The sequence below is a fragment of the Triticum urartu genome, chromosome 3 (assembly GCF_003073215.2).
Source record: "Triticum urartu cultivar G1812 chromosome 3, Tu2.1, whole genome shotgun sequence".
Taxonomy (NCBI): Eukaryota; Viridiplantae; Streptophyta; class Magnoliopsida; order Poales; family Poaceae; genus Triticum; species Triticum urartu.
Window position 1 is genome coordinate 478,127,571 of NC_053024.1, and position 11,300 is coordinate 478,138,870.

At 43.4% G+C, this 11,300-nt stretch overlaps 1 protein-coding gene across 1 annotated transcript; it reads left to right on the plus strand.

The window, feature by feature from the left end:
* Nucleotides 1–7,332: 7,332 nt before the first annotated feature.
* Nucleotides 7,333–11,010, plus strand: LOC125544456 (protein PLASTID TRANSCRIPTIONALLY ACTIVE 16, chloroplastic). The gene is made up of 4 exons (XM_048708158.1): nucleotides 7,333–8,313; nucleotides 8,409–8,477; nucleotides 10,091–10,149; nucleotides 10,400–11,010. The coding sequence occupies exons 1-4, from the start codon at nucleotides 7,444–7,446 to the stop codon at nucleotides 10,896–10,898; spliced, it is 1,497 nt and encodes a 498-aa protein (XP_048564115.1). The 5' UTR covers nucleotides 7,333–7,443; the 3' UTR covers nucleotides 10,899–11,010.
* The last annotated feature ends 290 nt before the right edge of the window (nucleotides 11,011–11,300 follow it).

Consider the following 11,300-nt stretch of genomic DNA (forward strand, 5'->3'; position numbering starts at 1 on the left):
CTATGTGCACTGTACGTGCATCGCAGCAGTGCATTCAACCGCTGTCACCGATCGAGGCTGCGCAAATTGCCAATGCACTCGGCCACTGTCTGCTAGTGCCAATGCCAATTGCCGGTAGCAGCAGCAGCAGCAGTTCCATCCATCCAGGCTGTGCAAAAACACTGTTCACATATCTTATCCTCTGCTCCTAGCCGGCGCCTCATTCTCCGCGACGCATGGTTCGGGCTTGATCGTGCAGAGCCGGCCGATTCCCTGTCGCCCGACCGAAAAGGGAAACCCCCAGCTCGCACACTGGCATGGTGGCATGGTGAGTGCCACGGCGTTCCTGCGGCGGCCGGCCCAAAAGGGCCAGACCGGGCCGCAACGGGCCGGCAAACTGGGATGTGCGTCGGATGCACCGCTCCTTCCATTTCAACAGTGGGCATGGAGGGAGATGCTCGACGCCCTACTCACGGTGCCGGCGCCCTGTCGGCCCCTCTCTCCCTCTTGCTCGATCCGTCTGGAGCGGCGGTGGTGGGACGCGTCGGACGGACGTGCGCCCCAGCGCGGCGCAACCTGGCAAGCTGGCGAGTGGGCGCACGCACATCCGATTCATCCACTCCGTCGCAAAGCGGCGGAGAACACGTATGACATGGTCACCACGCACGCGGAGCGCCGGGACACCGCCGATCCGGATGGAATCAGAATCAGGCGCCGGATCCTGTTCGGCGGCAGCTCGCGCCGGTCGGTTTGGCCCCGGACCGCGCGTGTCGGCGGTGGCACATGCCATGCCCGCACGTTGTGAACGCGTTAGATCTGGAGCGAGGCAGGCGCGCGAACCTACCAACAAAATCTGGAGATCCGCGAGAGCTCACGTTGCTGCGCCGAACTCGACGCTCGGCTCGAGTTCAACGGCCCGCCAAGGTCAATACGCGCCAGAATGCAGGCAGCTGCGCAAGTCAAGTGTTCGGTACGGTCTATGCTTAAACTAAAAAGTCAAGCGTCAGTAGCCTCACCATCCCATGATCACACTAGCCATTTCTTCCAGAATTCCAAGGATAGCTGTTCCATTGGGGCATATGGTAAACCATGCGCCAGTTGGAACTATACTAGTGCTCCTTTTGGTTGGACCAGCTCTGAGACTGGAGTAGGTCAACCGTTTTCACATTTTCTTACTTGCTCATATCCATTGCAAGAAAGAACGAATTGATGAGTGATGATTTCTTTCTTTTTACCCCGTTACAGTTTGACGACGTGTCCACGAACATGGATGCGAGGAGGTTGTTGAAAGAACATCGCATGAGATACGACACAGAGCATGTCTCGGGGGTTTATCAGTCGAGACGACGTGATTTGATTTCGAGCTGATGCATTAAGGAAGTGACGGACCATTGACACACAGATGCTCTGAACCATGCCATATGCCATGGAAGAAAAGTGATTCTATGGAAGAGGACGCTGGAACCTGGAACCGAACCCTATCCTCTAAAACCAGCCAGGTCGCATGCTAGAAAAGTGTCACGGTTAAACAAACCCATCTGTGTTGAGTGACGGTGCACCCACCATCTGGGAACCGTCCTTTGCAGGCTGCAGCTGTAAAGAGACCACAGACCTGCAAACAGTGCCTTAACTTGGACAAATATGCCATTTCGCTTCATATCCAGTGTGCCGTGGTTCATCGCACAAGGGGCCAAGTGTTGAATACTATCATTTCTTTTCTGCGACGGGAAATCTGACAGCGCGAGCTAGCATTTCTTTTCTACTACTTGGATACAGTAGGATGAGAGGAGCCCAATTGTGCGTTTGCTTTTCAGTTACTATTATTTGTCGAGGAGTGCAGATTTCAGTATGAGTCGGGCCCAATCAAGAGGCTTTGAGAATACGAAGATGTTGACGAACAAATGTTTTCAACTTGAAGAATCAGTTGCGAGTTACCCTTTCGCTCTCTTACCATGATGAACAAATGATAGGTTATGTTGATCCCTGCTAAAGGCAACTTGAACACTTGGCTTTTTTGTTGCGCATGTCGAAAGACAAGGAAATGCACAGCCTTGACACTTTCCAATACCATTTATTAATTTGTTGGAGATTCAAGTAAGACTTGAAGATGGCCTTGAACTTCCCGATCGTCGTCAGCCAGGCGTTGACTGAAGTTGCCGACTGGCTGGGCTTTAGCGGCTGTAGTGGAGTCAAAAAGAAAATTATAAGAGACAACCAAAAGGATATCATTAACAAAGTCAATGCCTGAATAGAAATGCTAATGGAGGCTGACATGTATCGGCCGGCGGTGGGCTTGATGGCCAGCTACTTTTCAGACATGAATACAAGAATTGGCAACTTGGAAGTAGGGTGGCTAGGGTTATGGCCTTGGGTTAGTACGTAAGGCCGTCCTGATCGCAATTAGAAATATCGGCTCGGCCTAACTCCGTCGGTTACTGGCTCGGCGTCGGTTGTCAATCGCATCGCATGCCTGGACAAAAGGCCAGTGGATAACGGGATAAGGCATCTGGGATTCTTGGCTGGGAACTGAACCCTTGAGGATCTGGCAGCTGAGCAGCCGGCCTCTTTCGGTTGAGCAGAAGCACTAGTTATTACCTCCTGAGTCAGGCCACTGTGTAAAGCCTGAAGCAGCAAGCTCAGTTGTGGAATAGAACAGCAACTAGACTGTGTGCCTGTTGTCAATTTGTTGGTGGCTTCTGGGTGCTGATGGTGAGCCCACTGCCGTTTGCTTTTTGAGCCTTCAGTAGTTATATTGATTTGATGCCAAAAGTTGGCATGCTAATATTGGCAGCTTTTCATTTTGCCAAATGTTGGCTTGTCAAATATTGGCAATGCCAAATGTTTGTATCAAAACAATTATGTGAATATAGTCAGACATGGCGTTGTGCCCGCTTTGGGATTCGTGCTTGAAGGGCTCGTCACTATGACAAATCACCTCGTGTGTGGTGAAATCTTAGTTTTTTCTCGCAGTATTTTCTTGGGGATAATAGAAAACAGACTTCATATAGACAACAACAACAACAACAACAACAACAACAACAACAACAATAATAATAAAGAGTAAAATAACCTTTAAATTGCTACATGTTATCCCAAAGATTCACTACTTCTACTTTTACTTTATCTGTAGAGATCTCGACAAAAAAAACTTCAACTTAGAGAAGCCATCAGAAATATGGAAAACCATATTTATTGCTTCCAGCGAAAGAATGTCGACGTAGCGCATATGGGGCTGCTCAACTTCTCTAGTCGCCATGTGATTATTGCTGGTCCATTAGTTGTTTTTATTCCCATTTTGTTCTTCTACTGTATATGTTTAGTTCCTTAATTGTTTTCATTAGTTCTCTTCAGGTTTTATTTTTATTTATTTATTTTTCCTTTATTATATTTTCACCTGCTTAAAATTCATAAATATTTGACAAAAAGTAAAATAATTTCGTGAACATTTTCTGAATTCCTGATCATATTGTAATACGAGAATATTTTCAAAATTCGAGACCATTTTTAAAAGTCATAAGTGTTTTTTATAAACCTAATGAAAATTTTAAAATATTTTTGAAATTTTGTTTCTAAATATGTGAACATTGTTTTAATTATCTTTTCTAAAAAACCAAGAATAACGTCTATCGATCGATCCAAACGATACCCCTTCGCTCCGGCCTCCTGCAACCTCTGAGTTAGGGTTTCCCTGCCTCTCGCCGGCGCCGCCGCCGGTCCGCCTCGTCTCCTATGGTCCTTGGATCATGGGGGCGCGGTGGATCCCAGCCTTGCCGGCGGGAAAGCTCTGTTTTCAGATTTTTTTGGAGTTTTGTTTGGGTTTGTACCATGCTCAGGAAGATGAGGCGGAGGCGTTTTCTTGAAGATGGAATAAGGTCCTCCCCGCCTAGCCCCCGTCTCGGCGATGTTTCTAGTATTGTCGGAGGGCGTGTGAAGGTGTGTCTTCAGCGGATCTCGTGGGATCCAATCGACGTTTCTCTTCGGCGGATCCGTTTTGATCTGGTCTTCGTTAGTCTATGTGTCTGCAGGTTGGATTCTTCCAATCTAGACGTCTCTTCATCGGTGGTGGTTGTTGTTCTGGTGCGCTGGTCTTATAGGGCCTTAGCACGACGACTTTCCGACTGTCTGCTACAACAATGTTTGCCCAGCTCTGATGAGGGAGGGCGATGAGGGCGGCGCGTCTTCGTCTTGCTCCAGTGGTTGTAATTGTCGGTAGGTGGTATATTGACCTGGATGTAATTCTAACTTTTGGTGTTCTTTATACTACCTTGACCATTGTTGAATAGATTAGAAGTTTTCTCGAAAAATAAACAAGAATAATTTTTTGAGCATAAATTAAAATTTAGGCTCATTTTCTAATTAATGAACATATTTTATATTTGCAAGTATTTTAAAAATTCTTGATCATCTTTTAAATTGCTGAACATTTTTTATCTTGTAATAACAATTCTTTTACTCTGTGAAAAAACAGTACTCCCTCTAATCCAATCAATGGACGTTCTTTAATACAAATTAAATGATTATTTTACTAAATTTCTCGTAAAGCAGCATTAGTTACATTGGATCGGAGGAATTAGCTATTTTCTGAAACCCCCAAAGAAAAGAAAAGCGAAAGAAAATTGATAGAGAGGAGCGTTGTAGCCGGTTGTTCCGGCGCTATTTGATGACATGGACAGAGGTGGGAGGCCACAACCTCGTTTCCTCTTCTTGCGTTTACTTTTGTTTATACTTCTAAATATGCTTAATAAATATACTACAAAACACTTACATAAAAACATTTTAAAAAATGTTAACCAAGCATTTGTTTTCTTAAATATATATATATATATAATGTTTTTATGTATACGAAAGAGGTATAATAGGCGTCAACAAAGTTGATCATATATATTAAACATGTTAATTAAGCATTAAAAAATGTTAAACAAATATTTGAAAATGCTAATCAAGCATTTGAAAAATGTTAATCAACCATTTGAAAAATGTTAAATGTATATAGAAAAAATATTGTCCATGTATTAAGAAAATGTCAAACTAGTATTTTTTAATCAAGCATTTGAAAATGTTGAAATGTGTATAGAAATTGTTTTGACCATGTATTAAAAAAATTGAATGTTGTATTTAGAAATGTCAATCAAGCATTTGAAAAATGTAAAAAATGTGTATAAAAAATGTACACCATATACTAAAAAAATGTTAACCAAGCATTTAAAAATGTTAAATGTGTATAAAGTAAATGTTTCCCATCTATACGAAAAAATGTATACAAAAGTACATAATGTGTATGAAAAAAGTTGACAGTTTATTTAGAAATGGTAATGAAGCATTTGAAAAAAATAGTTAAACAAGTATTTGAAAATTGTTAATTATATTTTTGACCATGTATTAAAATATTGTTAATCTTGTACCTAAAAGATGCAATCAAGTATTTGAAAATATTGTATTTTCAAAATGTTAATCAAGCACTTGAAAATGTTTTAAATGTGTATAGAAAATATGTTGACCATGCATTAAAAGGATGTTAAACTTGTATTTTAAAAATGTTAAACCTATATTAGAAATATGTTCTTGACATATACGAAAAATGTTGAATGAAAACCAAAATAAACAAAGAAAAAGGGAAAACGAGAATAAAATAAATAAACAAAATAAAAAGGAAACAAAAAACCCACTCCAAACCAAGAAACAAAGAAAAAAAACCCACTTCAATTCAAGAAAGAAAGAAAAAGAATAAAAATGAGAAAGAAAAGAAGAACCGATGAAAACCATAAATGAAAACACATAAAAAGGAAAAATCCAAAGAAATCTGGTGAAAAAGAAGGGAATTAAAGAAAACCAAAGAAAATAAAAAAATGGAAGAAAGACACAAAGAAAACTGAATAAAAACAAAAAAACAAATTAAAAATCTAGTGAAAACTAAGAATAAACAAGAAAAATAGAAGAAAGAAAAGAAAAAACACAGTGAATACCAAGACAAACAAAGAAAACCAAAGTTATATCGAAGAGTAAAGAAATTCCACAGAAAACCGGTTATAAAAGAAAAACAAACGAAAATGAAATAAAAACCCCAAGAGAGAACTAGATCAACTAGCATACAGCGAGCAAACTACAATGAACGACTAACTATATAATAGGCCGGCCTACTGGCGATGCGCCTGGCGCGAGAGCTAGTTCCATCGATATATAGCTCTCGCGCTATTTGGAGGGCGTGAACAAAAATCGACTTTAGGGATGTTATTATTTATTACCATACAACAAGTGGCTGAATGGGCTTCCTCTAAAAAAAAGTTGTTGGATGAGCCGCAACCCACATGCCATGATAGCCAGTTACTTACCGCCTTGAGGTTTGTTGTGTGACAATTTGTTTTTTTATGGGAAACAATAGTAGTTTTTCTCTTTTTGAAAGGCCCATGGAGGCAGAAACTGCCCACCTAAAGGAGCTTTGTTTTCGTTATAAGAAGGGAGAGTTGTACATTTGCCCAGGATCAGGAAAAGGAAAATATACCCAACAACATGGCTGTATAGGAAGAGAAACAAAAGCTAAAATCATAACCTCAAAAAGGAGAATTGAGGTTGTGCGCCGGTTAATGCATAGATCGTTGTATTGTAAGCTTTAAATTCCATTTTCTTAAATGAAAATGAGGGTCATGTGGTCTCTTTTAATAATAGAGAAAAGAAGAGAGTTGCATCACTTGATAGTTTAGAATCCATTAACTTATTCAATCTACATAATAACAACTCAAGAGAACTTTATTTTCACTCTGGCATAGACATAGATTCGTGGATGTCCAAGTTTAATAGACATGTTTGTGCATGAGTTGATATTGACAGTGTGCACTATAATTATACAATGGCTAAGTATATGATCATTACCCTTTCTATGATCGATGCTATGTTATGCTGTGTAGCCATGGTCGGATGCCCTCAAAGGTTTACCAAGCATCTTCGTCTCACTAGGCGTTGTGCTATGAGCAGAATATAATATGTGGAGGCGTAGCGGTACACCTTATCTACCGCCATTCAAAGGCGGTAGTTACGTAGGGTCGTGTCCAGACTAACACAGATGCTCACACAGATGCAATGAGGCGGTGAACTTACACAACCGTCTAATAACTATTTTAATTAATTTTTAACAAAGTTTATTCCATTATATCATATATATTGATCTAACATATAAACCTGGTTGCTCACAAAAAATAATAATATAATATAAACCTGGTTTAGGGAAAAACATGCGATCTTCGCCGTGGGTCCAAGGAAATGGACGTGGGGCGTGCTGACGGCCAGCGATTCCCCGCGAAGGAGATAAACGGTGGCCTACATGGCCTCCCGCGATAGGCTCCTTCTCCACCTCCCCCAATCCAGACATGCCATCCCACGCGCGCGCTACCCATCGCCACCTCTTCCTCATCTCACGGCGCCCATGCCCACCACCTGTTCGTCCTCCTGACGCCACCCTGTCAGCCCGCCATGCCGCCCGCGCTCACCTCCAACCCCCCTTCCTTCCGGCCCTTATCCTCCCCTCTCCGCCGCCGCGCCCCATCCTTCCTCTGCCGCGTCGGCGCCGGCAAGCCTGGGGCGGATGAGGAGGCCAAGAAGAACCCCTTCTTTGTCGACTTCAGCGGCAAGTTTGAGGACGCCAAGTCACTGATACAGGCCTTCCCATCGCCGGGAACAGGGTCCCTGTTTGCCGGAGGGAGGGGAAAGAAGGACCAACAGACGGTGTTCGTGGCGGGCGCCACGGGGCAGACGGGTGTCCGCATTGCACAGACGCTGCTGCGGCAAGGTTTCGCCGTGCGCGCCGGGGTTCCGGACCTCGCGTCGGCACAGGAGTTGGCTCGGCTCGCCGCCGCGTACAGACTCATATCCCCCGCGGAGGCACGCCGGCTCAACGCGGTGGAGTCGGATTTCGATGACACTGAGGCGATCGCCAAGTCCATCGGCCCAGCAGCCAAGGTGGTGATCACCGTCGGCCCGGTCGAGAAGGGATTAGAGGGCGGGCCGGTCACTACCGAGGATGCGCTCCGGGTAGTGCAGGCTGCGGACCTCGCCGGCGTGGCACATGTTGTGGTGGTCTACGACGAGGGCGCCGGTGGCGTCAATGGGGCTTCCACGAACAGTGTGCTTAATGGGTTCACGTCTTTTTTCTCGAACCTGTTCTCCCGCGTGCAGACTCTGCCGCTAAGTGAATTTTTGGCCAAGGTAGTGGAGACCGATGTCAACTACACGCTAGTCAAGGCGTCACTCACTGAAGACTACGACCCTGAGAGCTCGTATGGGCTGGTCCTGGCCAAAGAGGGTTCGTCCAGCACCACGACTTCCTCCACTGACACTGGCAAGGTAGTTTAAACCTGTGATAGTACAATGCAGTTCACATGAAGCTTTGTGTCGTTGCTTTTCTCTTAATCATGTGCATTGCTTTGTGTGTTTGGTAGGTGTCCAAGTTGCAGATTGCTTCCCTTGTGGCTGATGTTTTCTCCAACATTGAGATCGCAGAGAACAAGGTACTGAAACTTAACACACAAAGGGGTACCTTATTTAGTTTTTGATAGGCAATTCAATCCAGGGTTCTCTGGCAGTTTCATGTGGAACTCTATCTATCCTAGCACCATCGCATGGGGTTTTCATGCTTAACTAGAATCCGATTGCTTACATTGACTGTTTGGTTATCAAATTTCATGAAAGACGTTATTAATTGAAACGTGGAAAATGTGCACACACAAAAATCACGCAATAAAAATCCGATTGCTTACATTGTATTGCTTGCATTACCTTGCAGTACAATCTTGTACCGCATCCCAGTTTTGCACTATTGTTCTAATTTCACAATCATTTGTACTTTCATTTAAAAAAAAACAATCATTTGTACTGCCCGCACAGTTTGGGCAGTAAAAATGGTGCACTGCTTCTGAGTTTTTGTCTGGTGAGGCACAATGCATCATTCGGAGGCAGAACAAATAGTGAAGCGAAGGCAATTCAAAAATAGTGTGGAATAATTATTCTGCCACCGATTGCAGAACAACAAACATATGTACTGCATGGTGGCGCAATTCTTAGCGAGAACGCAAAATTCTTCTTCTGCGTTTCAGTTAGAACAACGCTTCTGAGACCAATGAACCACCCCCTTTGCTTAAATCGACAGTAAATTTTGTATTGCATGTCATAGAAGTGCGGCGAACAAATTATGAACATGTTGACTTTATCGTTTAAAACAAAAGTGTATATGTCATAATAAAACCATGCATGCAGTAAAAATGTGTGGACCACCAAATAGTTTTACTACACTGTGGCAACATTGAATACTACATGGGATTCAAAACGGAAGCTTTACGCGGATCTAAGCTCTTCTATCCATCTGGCTATGCACATTTTTTACGCTAAAGGACATCTAAATATAGCATGAACGGGATATAAGGGGTGTTTGGCAAAAATGCTAGACTTACGAAACCAGCTACGTAGAGCTACGTTCTTTCCTTAACGCTAAACTAATCGCCCCCCCTGATTTTCACGGGGTGGGCCTGGGCCTATTTCCCCTCCAACCAAATCAGGCCAGCTCATCTTTTATGTAGGTTACGTAAAAATCTTTACGTAGATGTAGCAAAGCTCGGGTGTTTGGTTTCAGGGACTTTTTTGTGTTGGGACTAGAAAAAGTCCCTAGCACACCAAACATGGTGGGACTTTTTTGAGACTTTTTGCTAAAAGTCCTTAGAAGCACCTCCTTGAGAGTCTTTTTCAAAAAGTCCTAGGGACCAGAAAAAGTCCTAGGACTAGAGAACCAAACACCACCATAATCGTAATAAGCATACACCCAGCTTCTACTTAAATTTGGCTATGCACATGCTTGTTTATTTAGGAAAAGTGTAAGATTTTGCTAAACTAAATTTCTGATAGTGAAGACATCGTGTCAAAATTTTCAGTCCTAATTCCTAGTTGTTTCTGACCAGGCCTTGTTGGTTGCGAATGTGCTTTTCTTGAAAACTTATATTCACAAGTTTGTGTATACCATTAGATGCTATGTATGATGACAGAAAAGACACCCTATAATTCAAATTTAGTTTTACGTATGGGTCCTTATTTACTCAACTTTAATTTTCCCAATGATATTTCTCGTTTCCAGGTTGTGGAAGTTTCAACTAGCTCCTTGGGAACGTCCAAGCCCACAGTGGAGGCACTAACGTGAGTAGGCTAACCAAAATTTCTCCGCCTAATTCTTTCTTGAATCCTTTGATATTGATAGCCTTTTTATGTGGCACTTTAATAAGAGAACCGTGCTAATATTGTACTACCTCCATCCGGATTTAAGTCCCTCTCAGATTTGGAGCCTAGATTTGACCACAAATGTAACTAACAAAAGATAGTTATGTGCCACAACAAGTTTCCTTCTTTGTATTGCTACTTCAAAAACTATTGTTATCTCCCTCTTCAGAGCTATTCCTGAGGACATTAGAAGAAAAGAGTACCAAGAAGCTGCTGCAAATGCGAGGGCGCAGGAGGAAGCCCTGGCCTCCCAGCGAGCTGCTGATGCAGAAGAACCCACCACTAAGCTCAAAACCGAAGGGAAGGACACGACCTCAGAAGAGGCTGGCGCAAGCACCGTGAACGAGGCGCAGGCCTCGCTGGAGAACCTTCTAACCAGAGCCAAGGGGCTCAAGCTTAACACTGACTTCTCCTGGGACAAGTTCAGCACACAGCTTGCAGCCGTAGGAGCGACCGCGCGGAGCTCGGACGAGGAGGAACCAAGGGCCCAGATCGCCACGGTGAGAGGCCAGGCCAAGGCCAAGAAGCTGGCACCGCAGAGGGCCGTCGTGAAGCCGGTGGCGCAGAAGGTGAAGCAGGCAGCAATGCAGCCGGCTCCCAAGAAGGAGGTGAGGCCCGTGTTTGGGGGACTCTTCAAGCAAGAGACTATCTTTGTGGATGAGGACTGAGCATCGCAGCAACTTTTCTTCTTCTTCGTTTTGTGAAGGCCCTGATGTATCCTTGAAATATATATATAAATATAAATTAAAGAGTAACGGTCGAATCCAGTATTCTGCAGTAGCCGTGCATTGTCCCTGTCCGAGACTTGTCATGCCTTCGTTTTGTTGGGCCCGCTTTGCAGACATTATTCGCTTATACACGGAGTGGGTTTGAAATTAGAGCCAAGTCAATCAGCTCTAACGTTTGGTTTATGGAGTTTGGCTGATTCAGCACCAACAAGCTTGTGGTGTATAGAGATTTTCTATATCTATATATCTATATATCTATATACTCTTATAAAAAACCGAGTTAGTGATGATTTATATCTGACGGATAGGAAGAAACTATGACAATTTTACAATAAGATACCT

Bases quoted from the DNA above. Each gene is read 5' to 3' on its own strand.
- LOC125544456 (XM_048708158.1), top strand. From the start codon at position 7,444: ATGCCGCCCGCGCTCACCTCCAACCCCCCTTCCTTCCGGCCCTTATCC. The intron at 8,478-10,090 runs GTACTGAAACTT...TCTCGTTTCCAG, and splicing joins TTGAGATCGCAGAGAACAAG to GTTGTGGAAGTTTCAACTAG. The intron at 10,150-10,399 runs GTGAGTAGGCTA...CTCCCTCTTCAG, and splicing joins CCCACAGTGGAGGCACTAAC to AGCTATTCCTGAGGACATTA.